This window comes from Desmodus rotundus, chromosome 9 (genome assembly GCF_022682495.2).
Source record: "Desmodus rotundus isolate HL8 chromosome 9, HLdesRot8A.1, whole genome shotgun sequence".
In the NCBI taxonomy this organism is placed as follows: domain Eukaryota; kingdom Metazoa; phylum Chordata; class Mammalia; order Chiroptera; family Phyllostomidae; genus Desmodus; species Desmodus rotundus.
This window is the reverse complement of record NC_071395.1, coordinates 33,211,798-33,233,594: the sequence shown is the minus strand read 5'-3', so window position 1 is coordinate 33,233,594 and position 21,797 is coordinate 33,211,798. Positions and strand designations below refer to the sequence as shown.

Genomic DNA, 21,797 nt, shown 5'->3' with positions numbered 1-21,797 from the left:
GAGAGGCTCACTCAGGGTTAGAGGAAAGAGTCCCTGGGCCATTCCATGCTACTTTCTCTTCTCCAAATCGTGGACAAGGGACTCGGTCAAGACAGAGCAGGAGCAGAGACCTGGTTCTGTCCATGTCCAGGCTCGAACACTTTCCCCCTAACTTCCAATGCATCTTGATAGAAAAACGGCAGGGAAAGCGTCACCTTTGCTTCTCTTTTCCTTCTGAGTCCCACCGAGAATGCGGGAGCCCAGAGGAGGGGTGTTGCAAAACATGGGCTTCATGGACGGCCAGAAAGGCTGTGAGCGAGAAGTTGCTGTGTTGCAAGAAACAAAGGGGCTCCAGGTGTCAACTGCTGGCCTGACCAAGAGTGAGGGAGGTGCGCAGACAAAGCCGAGGAAGAATAGCCTTGTCTTTGGGTGGCAGAGTGAGTCACCTAGCTGGAGGCGTGTGCTGCAGCAACTCTTTGCCCAGAAAAGTTCACCAAGGGGCTGGGTTTTCCAAACGGCTCGTATGAAATGATGGCTAGCATCTGGAAACTTTGCGTGTTCTGGGAAAAGTTGCTTTTTTTTTTGTAGTCGACTGGAATTCTCTTTTGCTTCATGGGATGAACCAGTTCAATGCCGTGTTCCAGGTTAGATGCCCTGTGTCAGGAGTGGGGCAAGACAGTGCTGTCCTGGAGCTCTACAGATGATGCAGCTCTTAGGAAGGGTCATTAGGTCTGTCCCTGCTGAAGTGGAGGTGGTGGGGGACTGAGGGTTGAGAGGACACTAACACTGGTTTTGTTCTTGTGCCTGGAGGCAGGCTTGTACCCAGCTGGCTCATGGCCATAGCATTCCGTGTCTGTACAGCGGCAGCAGAGCATGGTTTTATTAGTTATGCTCTGTTTTGCAGCCACATGCCCTTGGATGAATTATTTAGCATCTCTGAGCTTTTTCGGCTTCCTCTTCTCAAAATGTGCACTGCAAGAGGTTTTCGAGGATGAAATGAGATAAAGCTTACAAAATGCATGGCACTCATCCTGGCATAGATTAGCCCTCCTCCTCCCTCATTATTATTGTTACACAGCTGTTTTGTTTTCTCTTGTACAGAACTTCTCCAAGAGACTTCTTAGGGCATGTTGAACATCACTGGGAGAGTTTTATTCTGGTTGCAACGATACATATTCAGCTGAGAGCACTGCTATGGGTGGGAATGGGAGTGGGGGAGAGATGGTGGGCTAGGAGAAGAGAAGTTGGCATGTTAGTGCTAGGTCAGGGCTGAGGGTTCCTTTCATGACCCCACGGAAGGCTTCCAGCAGACCCTGCACTGGGCATGCAATTCCAGCTTATAGAGCGCAGGCCATATCCTGACCATTTGCTACCATAGCCATAGCTCAGACTCAGTGGTACCACCTCATTCTTTCAGAGATGGAGAAAACAAGGCTAAGCCTGGTGAATGGGCTGCACAGAGAAAAAAAATGGACTATGTTCCTATCAAATATTCAGTTCTTTTTGTTCTTGGTCCAGAACTCTATTCTTCTCCATATGCTTTAAATTGTTCAGTCGTGCATTAGGGAATCTGGGAGGTATGAACCCAACATTTTCTAAATACTTCTGAGCCCTTCCTGCACATAATTCAAAAAGCAGAATCAAAATTGCATTTGGAGATCAGTGTGTGTTCAGGATGGACCCTTCCCTTTCCACCCATGCACGTCCCGATTCCACCACCATTTCAACCTTTGGGCAGGAGCTTCTCCAGTTGAGCTGAGTGTTCCCTGAGTGTTCTTGCCTGAGGTCTTGTTGGCCAAAACTGCCAGAGAAGCACAGATGGCTTCATCCTCTTCCCTTTAGTGGTTCTCTGTTGGTGCTTTCTTCCTTTATCTTTGTTCCTTGGAATTCTTGGCCCTTCATCATGTGAACTGTGGAGGTTCAGACCCAGTCACACCAAGATGTGCCTCTGTAGCAGGCAGGTTGTTTTGAGCTAAAGGCTCAGCTTATTCATGTTATATTCAAAATAAACCTGGAAGAGATTCTGCTTCCTGGAGTACCGTGAAAAAGCCTGGGGCCTGTGCTCCATCTCACTAATCCCAGAAGATACCAGCAGGCACACAGGGCTCCCACCCCTTCACTTCTCTGGTTAGTCTCTGAAGCTTAGGGACCCAGGGAGTGGAGAGTCCAGAGGCTCTGATCCAGAGCCCAGAGTTTCGCAACAGAGCGCAGAGTTGCACGGTGTAAAGAGGCCTCATGCCTTTGCCTAGACCAGCCTCCTCCTGTAGGATCTTTGTCCTCATATCCAGCCCATTTCTAAAGAATCCTTGGAGAAGTCAACTGGGAAAGTCCTGGAACACACTCCCAGGGCTCAGCTGAATTTCCATCCCCTTAGCTGGAAGTGCACATGCCAAAAGGAAGTTCAGAGTCAATACAATGAGATTGCCACTCCTGTTCGATGAAGGAATCCCAGAGCCTTGATTCCCATAGGAGATGTGGAGACCCCTTCTTCAAGCTGGGGTGGGTGGTGGGGCTGCAGTACGGCCCCAGTCTACCCTGTAGAGCCGATGGGAGAACCCATGGAAGTTAGAGGGTGAGAGTATATTGCTGCCTGCTCCTTAGCAACTGGGGGACTTCACACCAGAGGAATGAAGGGCCTGAGCACGACTACTTCTCTGATTACTGGCAAATGCTGATTTAAATCCTGGCTTTCCTGGGGTATGGTCCAGAACCCTCCACCCCTTCATCAGGTTTCTCTAACTGCATATCGGGGCAGGGCCTAGAGTGATGATGGTAAAGTTACAGTTTCGGTCTCTCTGAGACCCTGCAAGCTTTGTGAGATGACTTCAGACCCAAACCCAAGTCCAAACCCTAGCAGGAAGAATCCGGCTGGCTATACATAACACGTACTTCAACACGAGGATAATAAATCACTCTGTACCTGAAGAAGTTCAGAGAGGACAGTGAGGTCTGGCTGTGCCAAGTGATCAAGAGATAGATACATCTGCCTGGAAGGAACTGTGTAATCAGGTGAATCAATTTATTTCACTGAGCAAGAGTTGATTATGTGTGGGGCCTTAGGACATTCTGTGAGGAGATACTGGCTCGGAGCTAGGCGCTGGCTAACCACCGGGAAGAAAGGCCTCAGTGCTTGCTTTTAAGATCGGAGGTCCTCATACCATTGGGCCTACTGCCCAGAAGTCCCCAGGTGTAGTTTACGTTCTTTCTTAGCTTCTGCCAGATTGTCTACAGAACACGATGTTTTCCCTTGGGCTTTTAAGTCTCTTTCCCCTCCTTGAATTTCTGAGCACAATTGTAGCGAACTCAGCTGTCATTGTCTCCACGAATTTCTGTAGAGAAAGGAGGTTCTTGCAACACTGGCCATGAGCTTGGCATGCGAAAAACATTCACCCTTACTTACAACTGTGGGCAGGTCACGAGCCCACCCTCCTCCTCAGACTCAGGTCTGTGAGAAGTGAGGCACAGACCCAATGTGGGAACGCATGCAAGGGCCAGGATCACTGTGGCTGGGGAGGGGAAACCAGCGTGGGGGGGATTCAATTCAGTTCACTGTGGCCAACATTTGCGGCACTCTATGCTGGGCTTAGTGCTGGGTTCCAGGGACAGACAATAGAGAAGATTCTTGCCCTCACAGTCATGTCTTTCGTATGGTTATACTTTTCATACAATGAGGAAAGAGCCATCATAGTTTTATGTATGTACTATTATGGAAACTTGGGGCACCGAACTGAGCTTTGGGGGAGGCAAGGAAGGGTTCCTGGAGGAGAGGAGTCTTGAGCGGAATCTTAAGGTGAGTAGGAGTTAGCCAGGAAGAACAGAAAAGAGGGCTTCAGGGAAACTCAGTAGATCCACAGGATTTGGGCACAGAAAAGCAGAAGAGTATGGTATGTGGGGGTAGGAACACATGTTTACGCATCACTAGAATGTGGGGTTACAGATGAGGCTGGAGAGGGAGGCAAGGTCAAGTCACAAAAAGCCAGGAGTGAAAGTTTCACAAATGTAGACTGAACCGCCAACTAGAGTGCAAGGAAGAGATAAGGTTTGGTTTGTCTTTCGGGTAGATTCATTGAACAGTTCGGTGCAGGATAGATTTAGGGGTCAAGATTAGAGTTCAGGAAGATAGGAGGCTTTTCAACAGTTCAGTCGGCTCTTTAAGCAACACCTCTGCTAGCTTGCCCTTTATTACGGGTCATTGCTCCAATGGACAGTGTCCACTATAACAATATTAATAAGAGTGTGATATTGCACAAGCAAAGTCTATGCAGAGGTCGAGGGGAGAGGTGATGTCAATATCTGAAGGAGAATGCTTCTATTCCGGGGTGCTCACTGCATTTGTGCATTTACCATAACCCAGGGTTTACTTCTTGGTTTTCCACTCCCTGAAAGCATATCCATCTCCCAGGGTCACCGGAACCAGGCTCATAAGATTGATCCATAAAACAATCATCACAATTTATTAACTTATGATGTGGATCAGTCACCATGGGGTTGGAATACTTGTAAGTCGGCTGGGTCAGAGGAAGGGCACTTGGCCCGAGCCCTCATGCCTTGCTGGAGGACAGACACAGGGAGTAGTTTACGCTCGCCGTTACCTGGATGAGGGTTTGCCCAGAGAAGAATGGTCTTTATTGACATGAGTTCAAAGTCCACATATCTTACAATCCCGATTTTCCTTGGTTTGTATCCTAATACATGCTTCCCCCAAATTAAAATAATATTAATGTTGAGACTTATCCGGTGGATGGAAGACGTTTCTGTATCTGATATGTTATCCTGCTTAAGGACACGATAGCTCCTCACTGTGCGCAACAGCTCGTGGAGTGTAAGGTGCTGTGGGTGCGGCTGGTCTCCTCCCAGGCTGAGCTAAGCATGATGTTGATGGTGTCACAGATACAAGGTTTGTTTACCTAGTGTTTTTCAGCCACTCGGTATGGTAGCCATTTCAACTTCCTTCTAGGTCTCCTTTCTACAAGAGAGACATAAAACTTTATCTTAATTCACTCTTATGTAGGGGTTACTCATTATTTATATCATAGCACATCCTAATTATTACCACGAATTGTATTCAATAGCTGGTGAAGCTACACGAACATTAGCAAAAGGAGCATTTGAGACAAGAGAAATAACCATGTGGTCAAAGAGGCAAAGAGGCTTGCTACATAATGACAAGAAACAGGGAGATATAACAATTCTAAACTTAGTCTAGGTACTCATTTTTATGGTATCCAAACACAAAGCTAAAGGCCACAGCCAAGCACACAAGAGCACTTCCTCTGAAAGCCAGGAGGGTCTTCGGTGTTTCCGCCCGGCAATGCCGATCTCGTTTGTGGGCTTCAGTGTTTACAGCTGTTAGGGGATATGAAGTTATGAAACTCATTAGTGAAGAGACTGCTGAGCTGCATCGAAGGAATGAAAGTGCCGGGTGGCCCTAAAGGCTGGCTGATTACTAGCGTAGGAGAAATTATAACGGGGTACACAGTCAGCGGTCTCTGCTAGAGCTGACACAGTTTTTCCAACTGTTGAACCCCACCTTTCTTTGTCTTTAGATTTTGGTGTCTGTATTGTAAATAGGTTATTGCGAGGTTAAAAAATTCAATTTGAGAACATCCGTGTGTCCAGATGTAGATTTTTGAAAAATTTTTCTTTCTCAGGATTTGAATCTAAGAATTTGTGTCTGTTTGTGTTCTCTTGCATAATGCTGCAACGATCATGAGAGTGGATATCTCTCTCTCCAGGAGAGAGATTTCATTTCCCTTGGGTAAATATCCAGAGATGGAATTGCTGGATAATATGGTAGTTCTATTTTTAATTTTTTGAGGAGCCTCCATACTCTTTTCCACAGGGCTGTACCAATTTACAGTATCAGTGGTGCACAAGGGCTCCCTTTTCTCCACGTCCTCACCGTCGTCTGTGAGGTCTCGTCTTTTAGCGGAGGGTCATACTCCCAGGTGTGACGGGACACCTCATCATGGTTTTGATGTTCATTTCTCTAGCGGTTGGTGATGCTGAGCACATTTTGTGTATCTGTTGGCCATTCGGACACATGCTTTGGAAAAGTGTCGATTCATGTACTTTGCTCATCTTTTAACTGGATTATTTGATTTTTTTATATTTGCTATTGAGCTGTATGAGTTCCTTATATATTTTGGATATTAACCCCTTATCAGAGGTGTGATTTGAAACTATTTTCTTCCATTCTGTAGGTTGTCTTTAATTTTTTGGTCATTACCTTTGCTGTGAAGAAGCTGTTTAGTTTGATGGAGTCCCACCTGTTTATTTGTTATTTTGTTGCTTGTGTATTAGGTGTCTTTCCATGAAATCATTGCCAAGACATATGTGAAGATGCTTTTCCCCCACATTTTTTTTCTAGGAAGTCTGTGGTTTCAGGTTTTACATTTGAATCATTGATTTCAAGTTAATTTTTTGAGTGATGTAGCTTAATTTTTTTTTACCACGTATTGAAGAGACTGTCTTTTTTCCATGTAAAATATTAGTTGACAGCACATGCATGGACTTATTTCTGGGTTCTTGATCTGTTCCATTGGTTTCAGTGCCTGTTTTTATGCCAATACCATACTGTTTTGATTACTATAGTTTGAAATATAGTTTAAAGACAGGAAGTGCGAGGCCTCCAGCATTTTCCTTTCTCAGCATTACTTTGGTTGTTCGGGGTCTTTTGTAGTTCCATACAAATTTTAAAATTGTTTTTTTCTGTTTTTTTTTAATTGCCATTGGCAATTAGAATATTACCCTTTTGCAACCCTTGATGAATTAATGTATCTAGGCATTGAGTATCAACAGTTACCAAAAGCACAAAAAAGAGAGACAACTGGTTAGTATGAGCCTCCTGATGAAAAGACACAGGAAAGCCTGTGGTCCTGCTAAAGGGGTTGAACCTGAGTCCGATCAAGCCTCTGAATCCAGCTGCCAATTTTCAGAAAATATGAGGAGAGAGCTACAGGTCAAAGTGCACCATGAGTGGGTGCACAATCAGGAAACCCCGGGTTGAGGGTGCTTCTGCAGGTACAGTGTCTTCAGTTCTTCAACAGATAAATTGTAAGAGAGCACGAGGGAGAACAGATAGAGAAAAAGAGACCAAAAGGGTATATCAAATAAAAATGGCCAGGATGAAACTTCAGTTTATGAGGATGCAGAATGGGTGATAAAAGGGTAGAGAGATTTAAGGACATGATTACAATAAAAGTCAGGGTGGGGGTAACTTGGAGGGCTAATGACTGGGGTGCAGGTGCATGGAGGGTGGCTGCAGAGTTCGATTTCATGACCTTGGTGGTATTTACTGTGGGGTTAACCTTATAGTAATGTGTGCAACTCCACATTTGTTCTGTGGGTTTTTTGTATATGTGTTATATATTTTATTTTATTTATTTTTTAAGGTCACACACATACACCTTATTTGTTTCAAAGAGTGTCATTTTATTTTTGAATGTTCTTTCAGAATTTTTCCAAATGTCCCCATTTTCATTTATTTCTATTTTTAATTATAGTTTACATTCAATATTTTTCTGTATTAGTTTCAGATGCACAGCCTAGTGGTTAGACAATCATGTACTTTACAGAGTGGCCCTCTCAGGCTTAAGTACCCACCTGACCCCATACATAGTTATTACAATATTGTTGACCGTATTCCCTACGCTGCAGTTTACATCTCTGTGACTATTCTGTGGTATATAGTTTACCATAAAGTTTTATATATATACATATATATATATATTTTAATTTTATTGAGTTATTTCTAGAGAGAGGGAAGGGAGGGCGAAAGAGGGAGAGAAACACTAATGCGTGAGAGACACATCAATCACTTGCTTCTCTCATGCCTCCTGACTGGGAACCTGGTCCGCAACCCAGGCATTTGCCCTGACTGGGAATCGAACCAGCAACCTTTTGATTCACAGGCCTGTGCTCAATCCACTGAGCCACACCAGACAGGGCAAACTTTATACATATATATATTTTAAAGAGATTACTGACAAAGCAATGTGCCTTATAAGAAGGGCAAACTTAGCCACAAACCCAGATACATACAGAGGGAAGATGAGGTGAAGACGCAGGGAGAACAGCATCGACAAGTCACGGAGTTCCCAAGGCCACCAGAAGCCAGGAGACAGAACAAATCCTTCCCTCACAGCCTTCAGAAAGAACCAACTTTTCAGATACCTAGCCTCCAGAACTGTGAGACAATACATTTCTGTTTTTTTTAAGCTGCCCAGTTTTTAGTATTTTATTATGGCAGCCTTAGGGAACTAATACAGTGTCCAAGAAAAAAATTTGACTTGATTAATACATAATTTACATGAGTCAAGTGAAGGGAGCAAATATTAAATCAAGAAAAACAAACACAGGAACATAGAGTTCTAATATATGCTAATAATGAAAAAAGGGTGCTATAAGAGAAATTAACAAGGGGGAATATAGTTTAAGTGGGAAGTGTTCAATAAAATTCATGCTGTGGAAGAGGCGGAGACCATCTCTTCGACTGAGTCAGTGCTAAGTGAAGGCGGGTGGAGGGTGATGCGGGTTCTCAGGATGTGTGAATCCCCTGTGTAAAAGCTCTGGGGTGGGCGTGTTTGAGGAAAGAAGTCAAGTCAAGCAGGTGAAACCCCGAGAGGGAGTGGGTAGATGAGAAGAGTTGGGCTGGGAGAGGCAACCAGGTGCCTCATGAGGCTGGGCCTTGTCACCCAAATAAGCGGTTCTTAATGTTAGTCCAGTGAAAGGTTTTACGAAGGACAAATGCATGACCCAAGTTTACTGATTTATTTTTAAAGATTTTATTTATTTAGCAGGGGAGGGGTGGGGAGAAAATGCAGACAACTGTAATTGAACAACAATAAAATAATTTTTAAAATATTTTATTATTTATTTATTTTTAGAGAAAGGAGAAGGGGAGGGGAAAGAGAGGGAGAGAAACATTGATGTGCAAGAGATACATCAATTCGTTGCCTCTTGCATGCCCCCAACTGGGGATCTGGCCTGCAATCCAGGCATGTGCCCTGATTGGGAATCGAACCAGTGACCTTTCAGTTCACAGGCCGGCACTCAATCCACTGAGCCACACCAGCCAGGGCCCCAGTTTATTTTATAAAGGTCATTGCATGTACTGCATGAAGGATGAATGGTAAATATGTAAAAATGTTGTGGGAGACCAGTTAGAAGGTCATTTAATTAATGACAGATGGTGATGCCTTGCATTGCATGGTGACAGTGGAGAAGAGACATGGATGGGCATGAGCTGTATGTAGCAGGCAGAACTGGTAAGATTTAATGGTCAATTCGGTGTGGGCGGGGTGAGAGAAAGGAGGTGTCGGGCTCATGTCTGGTGTTCTGGAAACAGCATGGAGACTGGGAAATGCTGCTTGCCTGTCCCATGGTTTTTGGAAGCAGTGTCCTCAGAGGAGAACTCGGCATTTCACTGGGACACGGAGGTAGAAAAGTTTGTTTGGGGGAAGATATGAAGTACAAGGAATTGGGGTTCTGAAGGCTCAGTGGAACGAGCAGATGTGGAGGCCAAGGAGGTTGGTGGGAGAAGAGGAGCCCAAGCCAGAGCAGGTGAGAGAATGCAGATCTGGCTGTACTTAACGCTCCAGCTTAGAAAGGGGTCCCCTCAGGGCCACTTGGTACATTTGTACTCACCTGACCATTTCCCTTCTGGGTCTTCCAAACTCCTGTCTTCCATTCTTTTTTTATTTAGGGACTTTTTTTTTTTTTCTCTGAGCTTCTCTTATGAGTCTTTCTACATTTGTAATCTCAATCACATCACAGATTTCCTGAAGTTAGAAAACGAGTTTCCACCAAGGTGATTGAATTATATCTAAGTACATATATGAATATCTATGTAGTCAATGTGCTGAAAAACACACGGGACAGAGTGATGGAAGAGTTGGTTACTGTCCTAGCCCTTCCACTCTCTACCTGGAGCACTGTCTGTGCCATCTCTAGTTTTAAATGCCATCTGTTCTATGGGTCTGATGGCTGCTTAACTGTACTTTTTTAAAGGACTGGCTGCAAGAATTGCTTTATTTGGCCTCACAACAAGCCTTGGTTATAGGTAGCACTGAAGATACACAACCAATTTTACAGGAGAGAAAGCTGATATTTGGAGAAGTGAACTAAGTGCTTCACAGAAAGCCCATCAAGCTGAGCCCCGATCAGAAGTCAGATTGTCTGATTCTGGGTTCTGCTGATATATTCTTCATATGATATCAGACAGAGCTTTTGTAAAGCTTAAAACAGTTTGTAAAGTGTCCAACTGTTGATCTATGGTTCCTCAAAGCAAGAGGTCTGCCATCAATTCCTGGTACCTCCCACATTACCTAGCAAGCAGCATGTGTTCCATGGGGACCTGTACCAGGCTTATGTCGGTGGTGTTACAGGGTTTATCCCATACTCCTTGGGAAGCTCTTATTTCCCTGGACAGATTGTAGCTACACTGGAACGGAGCTGGGCTGCCCTTGACCTCTGTATTCAGGAGTTCGGCAAACGTGTGTGTAAAGCATGCTGCTGCCATTTACAATTCATGGCAACTTGGGAAAGTCATTTCTTTCACCTGCGCTTCATGTTCTTTGCTCTTCAAATGGGAGAATAATATCTGCCCACGCTTTTTAAGAAAGCATTTCTGCGTGAGATTGAAAACAACTATTGAAAACACTTTGTCAACTCTATAAGGTAGCCTTACGGTTCCTTGCACACTATATGCATTTGTTAAATGGATGTACAATGAAGATACAAAGACAGCTACACCAAAGACAGTATCCTATTAGGGCTTAGAATAGGGCTGTTGACACAGTGGGATTTCAGTTGCCAGCATATAAGTGGCACTCAGGAAGTGTGTTTTAGTGGAAAGATGTCATGTTCAAAGTCGGACCTTTACTTTATTGAACTGCTCAGTGGAGCAAGCAGATGTTCTTGTTCTTGAAGGGTTCACTAACCAGGCAGGTCCCCCACCCAACCGCCATCTCTTGGAGCTACATATAGGGTGACACTTCCTTGTCTTTCAGCTGTCTCTTTGATGATTGGCTTAACCATGAGGAGCTTATTCTTGGTCCTTGCGGTCCTTGTCTTGCTCTCCTATGTTCCACCAGGTAAAATGCAATCCCCTCCCTGCGGGATTCTAAAGAGTGAAGGGAAAGAGGATGTGAGGTTCTAGAAGAATGAGAAGAAAGCAGGACTTGGATGAGAAAAGCAGGAACAGTGAGAGATGTGCGCAGAGATGGACGCTCTAGGCTGTTCTGAGGAAGGAAGAGAAGGTGATAAGGACACATACTAGGAGGTGGTTCTCTTCAGAGGAGAAACACCTCTGGATTCTGGATTTGGTCTGAGGACTTTGTAAAGTTTGAGGGGGAAGTTGGACTGATGGTCTTGGCAGAAGTGGAGCAGAGCAAAAGCATGAGACCTTTAGAGCACAGGTAGGATTGACTGGGGCAGGGGGAAGGAAGCTGTTCCTTTAGGACTCGCAGAGCTTGCGCTCCCATATGAGTTACCTGTATGATTTCTCACAGATTTAGAAAGAAGACAAATATGCCGAGCAGAAGCAGCATGCAGAGCTGGTTGTTCAAACACACTCACTCACAGTATCCTGGTATCCTATGGAACATCAGTTTGAGGGCTCAGAATTTTCATTGTCTGCACAGGAAACCAGTGACTTGATAATCTACTTAAGTCACTGAAGTGGAAGGCCTCAAAGCTGCTTTGCTTCTGGTTTGCAGGGGTCTGCAGAAAGCTTTTACCCTCGGTCCTTAACCTCTATAGTCAAAAGGTGACACTTAAGGGCCAAGTGTGATGTATTCCAAAGACAGGCACAGATGAGGATGGCATTGAGATTGCGGTTGCTGTCCTGCATGGCAGGACCTCTGGACACTTTGCGTTGTGCCTCCACTGGTCTCCTTTGTCCCCAGAGTGGTGTCCTAAGGCTTGTGGCAAATTTACTTGACATAGCTTTTGGTCATACCACACTGATTATCCTCACACCCAACAGATGGTCCCCTGGACTAGCTGGGTGGAGAGACTGATAAGCCTTAGCACACAGAATGGAAAATTCAGTAGGATGACTCGGAGCCCTCCGGACCTTCTTAAACGATCTTCCTCGCCTTCCTTCCCTACCCCTCAGCTTCCAGAGGCACCCACGTCTGAAGGTTAGGAAAAATACCAGCAATAGATTTAGATCCGTGCTTTAGCTATTCAAACCACTTCACATTCACGATCCCTGGGGACATGTTCACTGGTACCCCGTGATTAAGCCGGGGCAGGTAGTAAGGCACTTGGCAAAAAGTCACAAAGAGTGTTATTGGGAATGCAGGGCCAGAACCACCGACTTGTAACCCTGGGTCAGTGATCGTGCCTTCTTCAAGCAAACACTGTGACCATCTCATACGGCCTGGACTGTCCCAGGCCCTGCATGTCTCCTGGACTGGGGCCTCTGAAGACTCCTGGGCGAACTCTCAGGTCTAAATGATCTTTCCACTGAAAACTGTCACAAGCTGAATCTGCTGGGTGCTGTGAGCTGCACATGTAGGTGAAGGTCATGAGAACAAAAGATTTATAATAGGGTCTCTGGAAAATAACTTAGAAGTAATTGAAAGAACAGAATCCAGCCATAACATCACTGGGATGATTTAATCCTGTGCAATTTACCATTAAAAAGTTCTAAAGGGTAACTTTTATTTTACAATCTAATTTCCCCATGATACCGTGACCCTAGAGGACACTGTGCATTTACGTTTCTTTCTGTTGGCAGTTAGAAGTGGACCGAATGCCTTCGTAAGGGGATTCTTTTCTACATGCTGGCGAATGAAAGGTGTTTGCAGGAGATCTTGTTTAAAAAAAGAAGTATTTTATATTTTGTGTGACAATGTAAATCTATGCTGCGTAAAGAAGAAGTATTTACCTGAAATGCAATAGTCGTATCTGAGGATTCCCTCTGGGGACCAGATCCTTCTCAGAGGCACCATCCCATTAAAACAGCGGCTTTAGCTTCTCTGTTTCTGCGTCTGCTGCGTTTCTCTTTAAGGGCATCCATTGTGTCTCTGATGCAAATGATCTCTTAGTTAAAGTCCCTGTCTGTTGTATTTTTTTTTCATCATGTAGGCATGCAGTCAATGCTGCACATGGTCTCACATCTCACGGAGTCTGTCGTAAGAGCAGCATTTACTGCTACCTCCTGCCACCTTTGTATGCACAGAACCCAGGCAGATGCTTCCATGGTCTGAAGGAGAAGAGATACCATTTGGTGGATTCCATATTCTTCTCTCCTTCCAGGAATTTTTGCAAAAATTGTCCTCCTTAAGTCCATCCCCTTCTCCACATACAGTTGAACTTATGCCAATAGATGAAGACCGATATCAGATCTGCAACTCCACACAAAGAACTCAGTTCTGTGGATGTAAAAAATATGTACGCCACACTCCATCTGCCTGTTTGGATGCATTTCAAAGTGAGATACAAACATCAATATACTTGTTCCTAAAAACTTCAAAATGATATTATTGATGTTACTTGGGGTTTAACAGTTTCTTTTAATAATTCTTTTGAAATAACATTTACATACAATGAAATGCAAAGATCTTGGGTGGCCTATTCTAAGAGCTTTGGCAAATGCGTACACCTATGCAGTTTAAATCTTACCAAGATTTCAAACGTTTATATCACTCCCGAAAGTTCTGTAATTCCCCTTCCTACTTCATACCTACCACCAACTTTGTATTTTCTGAGCAGCAACTGCTGTTATGTTTTATATGAACCATGGTTAAGTTTGCCTATTCTAGAACTTTATGTGTATGATGTCACTAAGGTGCATACTCTCTTGTGTAAGGATTTTACCTTCACTTGGATAATATTTTAATGTTTTCCATGATGTTGCTTATACCTCGAGTCCATCCCCTTTTATTCCATGATTTTACTGCAGTTTGTTATTCTCCCCTTCAGGCACATATGAGATGTTTCCACACTTTTGGCTATTGCAATAAAGCTGCAGTGAACATTCTTATATAAATGATTTTGTGAAAATAAGCTTTTATTTCTCTTGGGTCAATACCTATGAGTGGAATTTCTCAGACATAGGTTGGTTGTATGTTAGTCTTCTTTTTAAACAACTTTACTGACCTATAATTCACATTCTATAATGCCATAAAGTCCATCCCTTTAAAGTGTCTAATTCAGTGGTTTTTAGTAGATTCACAGAATTGTGCAAATATTACTACAATCGACTTTAGAATATTTTTTTATCACTCCCCAAAGAAACCCTCGCAGTTACTCCCTGTATGACTGTGCTAGGGCTGCCATAACATAGTAGCACACACCAGGGGGCTTAGACAATGGAATCTATTGTACTGTTGTTCTGAGGGCTATAAAGTGCAAGAGCAAGATGTCAGCAGAGTTGGCTCTTTCTGAAGGCTGTGAGGGAGAATGTGTTTCATGCATCTCACCCAGCTTCTGGTGGTTTTCTGGCCTTCCTCAGCTTATGGGAACAACACCCCAATCTCGATCATTACTTTCACAAGGTGTTCTCCTAGTTTGCATGTGTCTGTGTCCAGATTTTCCCTTTGTATAAGAACATCAGTCATATTGGATTAGGGACCGACCATCTTAATGACCTCATCTTAACATCTGCAACAACCCTATTTTTAAGTAAGCTCGCATTCTGAGAAACTGGGGTTAAAACGTCGACATATGTTTTGTGGGAACACACAGATCAGTCCACAACAGTCTGCCGTATAGTCCTCCAAAATTCAATTGTTCTCACATGTAAAGTATATTCATCTCCTCCCAATATAACCCAAAGCCATTATTCATTTCAGCATTAACTTTTAAGTCCAAAATCTCATCTAAATACCACCTGCAGGGAGGATAGGTGAGACTTGCAGTATGGTTTCTCCTGAGGCAAAATTTTTCTCCAGCTGTGAAACTGAAGCTAGATAACAAGTTATCTGCTTCCAAAATACAATGGTGTGATGCGGACCCTGGCCTGCGGGGTCCGTGTGTTGTGGCTGCAATGAATAAATTCACATGGACTACAGAAGTCCTGTGGAGAAAAGGGATGGCATGGCCACTCTCTGAGTGAGAGAGGGCCCTGACCCCTGCCTGGACAGGCTTTTGTTGTTTTTCTGGGTACATTACATCGAGGATGGTCTTCATTTACTATGCACAGGTTCGCTTTAGGTGGTCACCTTTTACAGAAAACAAAGGAAAGAATGTTGCTAATTACTTCAAAGAGAAGGATGTTACAGATCAAGGGGAAAAGTTGTTGAACTGGCTACACTCCATACTTGGGAGGTTTAGCACAGATTTCAGGAAGTTACTTTAAAGATATGCAGTAAACATTTGCTGACTCAGTTCAGGGTGAGGGGGTTTTAGCAAAAGCAAGCCTCAAAGCAGCCTAGGTACAATGCAGGCCTGATTCCCCACGGGAGAACCTATCTGTGGGCGTGGGTCCTGTGTGCCGTATCTCGCTCCCTACTGCCCTTTCCAAGTGGGAGCTGGGCTACATTTGCCATGCCATGCAGAATGGTCCCCTATAATGGTGTACAGGTAAGGGATAGACAAAGAGGGAAGTGAAAAGGAGGAAAGTAGTCATGGGAGGTGAATGAGCACCTGCCTCATGGCAGCCCATCTCAACGAGAATGGCAGGGTTGGACTCAGTCAAGACTCCAGCCTGGCCCTGACCAGTGTGGCTCTGTTAGTTGGAGCATCGTCCCACAGAGTGGAAGGTCACTGGTTCACTTCCTGGTCAGGGCACACGCCTGCATTGTGGGTTCTGTCCCTGGTAGGGGGTATGTACGAGAGGCAATCAATTAATGTTTCTCTCTCACATCGATGTTGCTCTCCCCTCCCTTCCCCTCTCTCTAAAAATAAAAGAAATAAAATATTAAAAAAAGACTCAAGCCAGCCTGCCATTAAGCCTTGCCTTTGTATTAATGTGAGAGATACACCAGGTCATCAGAGGGCCAGGGCAGATCTGTTCCTCTGCATATGGGAGGATCAAAGGAAAGGTGGGACGCTGAAGGGATGGTAAAGCCTAGGTATAAAAAATGGCTTTATAATTTGAAGCCTCTGTGAATAATTATAGACATCTTTTCTATGAGTAAAGAGGTAAATAAGCACGGAGGAGAGCACAGATATCACTTTGAAGTGAGAAAATGTATTCTAAGTTGTTTTCAGGAGAAGCAGCTTAGCTGTTTTTAAGAAAGCTGCAGCCCAGACTTTAAAATCCAAAATCAGAAGACTCTGAAGGCTTATAAAAATGCTAAACCCCAGCAGTTGTAGGTACATCATAGTGTCAGAGTTTAATCTAAATTCCTTGGCTGTGTGAAAGATGATGGGGGCTGGTCAAGGACTTCCAAGTTCACTGGCATTCCCTGGCTTCTCATGTCAGGGCTCAGGGTTTCCTTTGACACAGCACTCCAGCTGAAACATACAGTAGGCAACTAACATTTCACTTCCATAGCACTCAAGTCTGCAGGTGCCATTTCCATAGCATTTCTTGTACATTTCTGATGATAATGGATTCAAGCCTGGAAAGAAAATGAATGGAAAGATAATTCAACATGGGCGTTTTTGGACTATAAAATGATGAATCCTTCCATTTTTTAAAATATCACACTGGATTCCAAGGAGACTAGGTAAAAATGATTGCTTCTAATTGATTCTGATTGAAAAAAAATTAACTTGTGCTATGGATTGCATTGCAGCACCCGCCCCCCCCCCCCCCCCCCCCGCCCCCGGCCTCCCCTCCGACTCTGCCAATTCATATGTGAAACCTTGATCTTTAGTGTGACTATATTTGGGGATAGGGACTTTAGGAGATACTTAAAGTTAAATGGGGTCATAAGAGTGAGGCCCTAAGGCATTAGGATTGGTGGGCTTATTGGTGGAAGACACAGAAAGAAGATGACTGTCTGTAAGCCAGAGATAACACTCTCATCAGAAGCTGAATCAACCTGCATTTGATCCTGGACTTCCTGGCCTCTAGAACTATGAGAAAAGAAACGTTATTTAAGCCATGCGACGTGTGGTATTTTGTTAGGGCAGTCTGAGCTGACTAACACAACTGGTGACTTGGAAGCTTGCCCAAATTAGTCAGTTAATATACTCAACAAAATTAAGTTTTTATAAATCCAGGTACTGTTGGGCTGCAGATTTGGGTGTGATATGGAGCTCAGTCTCAAAGAATTTTTAGTCTAGGCAAAAAGAGAAGAAACACAAAATACCTGTGCGAGAGGAGAAAACATGTCAAGTCCAGTGAAACATTTGCAACGTGGAATAGTGTTGTGAGTTCAGAGATGGAAGAAATCAGGTTTGAAGATTTGGGGTTTCTTACTAGAGCCCAAGGCATTTGAGCTGAGCTTACAGTCTTGTAGACATGCTACTCCACAGAATCATCAAGGTAGGACTGTTTCTTTACGTTCATAGGTAAGAGGGTGTTAAAAGGGCCAGAGTGCAATGTTGGCCATCTGTAGATATTTTGAGCCAACACATACCCTATCTAAGTCATCATGCCCTGGAGGATAATTGTCCTACAGGAAAAAAGAAGGGATCAGGGTCACTTAGCTGGCAAGATGTGAAGCCCAAGAAGAGGAAGTGTAATGGTCTACATGTGAGACAAGACTAACTATGGGGATGTGTAAGACCCTAAACAGAATATTGTAGACTGTATGCAATTGCAGACTGTTTAGAGACATAATCCATTGCCATCAACCACAGTGGAATTGGTCTCAACACCTTTCGGAGGCCTGGATCCTATGGATTCTTAAATCTAGCCTGTTGAGTCACATGATCTGAAAATGTGGTTCATTTGCCTAGAGAATATTTCAGGGAGGGAGAGAAATTAAATGGGACCCTATAGCGTATGGATTTGAATTGATTCAATAACACTGAGTGAAAAGAGTATTCAAGATGAGACTGCAAAGTCAGAACAGGAGGTCAGTCCGTGTTCTCCCTCCTGTCTCTCTAGCAGTTACCTCATCTGATCAGACATTTCTTGTGCCACATGGAACTCATTCACCCTCTTAACACAGGCAGTTCCAAATCTGTTCCACCATGTACCTAAGGAATCTACAAATAATAACACTGTTTGCACATTTTGGCTATTATGACTAGATATGTTTCTGAATTAGACACAAGACAGTGGCAAAACAGAACGGGGTATTGCTGATGAAAAATATAATGATGCTTCTCATAAGTCAGGTGCTGTAGATATTATGTAGAGACATAGTCTATACATTATCCCATTTAATTCTTGCAAGACTCGGAGGTCAGCAGTATTATTTCTGTAAGTGCAGAGACTAAGATTCAGAGCAGCTCAGACTTCTGCCTACAGCAGTACAGCTCAGCAGTTGGAGAGCCAAGGCTCAGGCTCCGACCTTGCGGACATCAAAGCAGCCTGATGCTTTTCCCACTTTGAAAATTAAAGGGTCCATGGTGGGAGGACATTCACAGGTTTGCTTAGGGGAATTGCTCTTCTAGACAAAGGACCCTCCCCCACCCCCCCCACCCCAGGAAGATTTGCATCTTACCTGCCAGCACTGGGTTCCAAGAGATGAGAAAGACAAATACGATGAGAGGCTTCATGGCTAAATCTTCTGTTGAGGCTGGTGGCAGGTTCTGATCTTGGCTGCCAGTGGAAAGGTGGGACACACCCTCCCATACAAAGTGCTCAGGTGTGGGGTGTGTCCTGCTCCAGGTAGATATGCTACACTGATCTGAGGCAGCTGAGCTGGCAATGCTTGCAGAAGGGAAAACTGACAGCCATTCTTGTTTGACAGCTTTTCCTTCGGACAAGGGCACCGGTCCCCAACCTGTGGGTTTTCCGAAAGCACCAACAGAGGCCTGAAAACTGTAGACATTTTATTTTTTTTAATAAATGAAATTTGTTTGCTAGTTTTTTATGTTAGAACAAAAATTAAATGCTAATTTTAGATAATTTAGACAATCTTAGAAATAACGGGGGAAGAAAAGTTACACTTGAGCCCTACCTCCCAGAGACAACATGTGTGTTTCTTAAGAAAGTTTGATTATGCCTCACTTATTGTTTAGTAATTTTTTGCATAGTTATAACCACTTAATATACTTGTAATTAGGTACCCTACTTTCGTAAAATGCTATATGCCAAACATTTTCTGTGTCATTATGAACTCTGTAAGTAGTGGTTTTTAAAGCTGCATGATATTCTCTCAAGGACATTTTGTTTTATAACTGTCACTGCTTAAAACCATCTTTACTAGATATAAATGACACATCCACTGCATATATCAAAGTGTACAAGTTGGTAAGTTTTGACACATACCCGCTTTTTTGAAACCATCGTCACATTCAAGATAATGAAAATAGTGTATCACCCCCCCAAACATTCTTCCTGACTTTCTCCTCCCCAGCTTTACTCAGGTGTAACTAAAAAATAAAAACTGTATGTGTGTAAGGAATAAAATGTGATGATCTCAAGTCCGTATGCATTGGGAAATGATTATCACAACCAAGCTAAGTGCCACCTCAAATATTATTATTTGACTCTGGGTGGTACACACACCCAGAGTCAAATAATAATATTTGAGGCGTCAATTAGCTGACAATGCAATACACAGATCATGTATGATAGAACTGTATACTTGAAACCTATATAATCTTACTTACCAATGCTACCCCAATACATTTAATTAAAAGCTAAATAAAAGTAAAGAAGATAAAAAAGAAGTATGGTGTATTAATTTCCTGGAGCTGCCATAATAAATTACCACAAACCGGGTGGCTTAAACAAAAAAAATGTATTGTTGCAGAGTTCTGAAGGCTGGAAGTCTGAGACCACGGTCTGCCAGCAGTGCTTCCTTCTGAAAGTTGTGAAGAATGGTCTATTCCATGCTTTCCTTCCAGCTTCTGGTGGTTTGTGGTGTACCTTTCTCCTCAAAAAAAGGGAAACCAAGAGCAGGCTTCTGCATCTCAAGACTATGTTCTCTTAGGCACTGGCAGGAACTCTTGGATTCAGATTTTATGATAGATTTTGGAGAATGGAGATGAATGAAGGGCATGGTTTCTTTCCTAAACCAAGTCTTGAATAAGGCAGAGGCAGGAGAGTATAGGAGTGAAAAAAGAAGAACAGCTTAAGTTGTGATGGGTTACTGTTTCTATCTCTAGTGCTGGGATTTATACAACGGGAGAGGAGGGAAATGGGGTAATGGAGGACAGAAACACCAGGTCAAGTCTGGGGGCACGACGCGCTAGTGTTTCCTTATGTAAGTGCAGCTGGGCGAGGTGGCAAGAGCATAGCTTAGCACCGATTGCATGGTTCCCTCCAGCAGCCTCACAGCGTTGGCTCCCTGCCCCTCACAAGGCTCCCCCATGAGAAGCGAGCAGTAGTATAATCCCTGAGTGACTGAGATCAACATGGACGTGGGAAAGTCATAGTCTCATCTGAACTTCTGGAATGATGCTTGAGTAGCAGAATTATCTTATGCATGAAGGAATGAGCCTCACCCGAACAGTTTAAAGAATTTTTATTAAGAATAAGAGGCAACTCTGCAGTTGTAACTTGACTGGGTGACAAAATGTTTCAGTTTCTGTGACCGGGCAGAAGGAGGGTCATAACAGGAATTTATGTGAACAGGAATTAAGTGAACAGGAAGTTCACTTATTAAAGAAATAAAGTTATACTTTTTGCAAATGTTCCTACTGGCTTGATATTCATATCCCTTTATGCCCAAATACCTCATTATTGACTTTCCCTACACTTCCAACCTACTTTCTCTCTGGACTCCAGTTTAGTGAGTTACACTGTTAACCATCTCTTTGCCAGCTTTGAAATCTCAGGATTGCCTTTTATACCTTCTCTCATTATATTATGTGGCCATTAAATTCTGTCAGTTCTCCGTCGGAATCCATCTGACTCTATTCTTTCCTCTTACTCCTTGCTACCAGGGCTCCAGTCCTAGATTACCAAAATATGGTAATGTTGCATAAATATGTTGTGTTTATATAAGATTACATTATCTCAGAAACAGAAAATATACCTTATTTTCAAAATCACAGGAAATTTGAACAAATAACAATTTTATCTTAGATCACAAAGAATGATTTAATAAATTCCAAAATGCTGTAAGACAGATCACATTCTCTGGTCCATGAAATTATGACTAACATATATAGAGCTTATATTGGGGTCAAGTACTGATCAGAAATTTATGTATAGCCCTGATTAGTGTGGCTCAGCGGGTTAGGCATTGTCCCACACACCAAAAGGTCACCAGTTCTATTCCCGGTCAGGGCACATGTCTCAGTTGTGGCCAGTCCCCTGCTGGGGGACTGTGGGCAGGTCCTCCATTGGGGGTGTATGGGAAGCAACTGATTGATGTTTCTCTCTCATATTGACATTTCTCTCTCTCTCTCTTTCCTTCTCCCTTGCCCTCTCTCTAAAAGTAAATACACAAAATCTTTAAAAAAGAATTTATATATATCAATGCATACAATTCTAATAACACCATGATATTATCCCACTTCATGAATAAGGAAACTGAGGTAGAGAAAGACTGAAGAATTTGCCCAGGGTTATAAAGTTAGTAAGTGGTGGGGCTGGGATGTAGATAGTACTATTGATGGAACAATAATGCAGTTGTGGGTGTCGACGGAGGAAATTAGTGAACCAGTGCACAGATGAAAATAGAGACTAAGCTTTCATAAAATTTATATTTACTTTAACCTGACCATCTCCACATAATTATCATAAATTTCCATTACCCATCACAGACATTATTTTTATTAGACAAGGCGATCTCATTCATTTGTAGTTGCTTTTCTTGGAGTCTGAAGAAGATGGAGTTGGTTTT

At 43.3% G+C, this 21,797-nt stretch overlaps 2 protein-coding genes across 2 annotated transcripts; one reads left to right on the top strand and one right to left on the bottom strand.

Annotated features, from left to right (window-relative positions):
• Positions 1–229: 229 nt before the first annotated feature.
• On the top strand, positions 230–12,891 carry DEFB135 (defensin beta 135). Its single transcript, XM_024568714.1, has 3 exons — positions 230–368; positions 10,992–11,075; positions 12,728–12,891. The coding sequence occupies exons 1-3, from the start codon at positions 230–232 to the stop codon at positions 12,889–12,891; spliced, it is 387 nt and encodes a 128-aa protein (XP_024424482.1).
• A 3,465-nt stretch (positions 12,892–16,356) lies between these two features.
• DEFB134 (defensin beta 134) lies at positions 16,357–18,555 on the bottom strand. The gene is made up of 2 exons (XM_024568936.1): positions 18,501–18,555; positions 16,357–16,499 (listed from the first exon to the last, which is right to left on the bottom strand). Exons 1-2 carry the CDS (start codon positions 18,553–18,555, stop codon positions 16,357–16,359), a joined length of 198 nt encoding a protein of 65 aa, XP_024424704.1.
• Between the last annotated feature and the right edge of the window lie 3,242 nt (positions 18,556–21,797).

Bases quoted from the DNA above. Each gene is read 5' to 3' on its own strand.
- DEFB135 (XM_024568714.1), top strand. From the start codon at position 230: ATGCGGGAGCCCAGAGGAGGGGTGTTGCAAAACATGGGCTTCATGGAC. The intron at 369-10,991 runs GTGCGCAGACAA...CTTGTCTTTCAG, and splicing joins CCTGACCAAGAGTGAGGGAG to CTGTCTCTTTGATGATTGGC. The intron at 11,076-12,727 runs GTAAAATGCAAT...TTCTGTTGGCAG, and splicing joins GCTCTCCTATGTTCCACCAG to TTAGAAGTGGACCGAATGCC.
- DEFB134 (XM_024568936.1), bottom strand. From the start codon at position 18,555: ATGAAGCCTCTCATCGTATTTGTCTTTCTCATCTCTTGGAACCCAGTG. The intron at 16,500-18,500 runs GTAAGATGCAAA...TTTTCTTTCCAG, and splicing joins TTGGAACCCAGTGCTGGCAG to GCTTGAATCCATTATCATCA.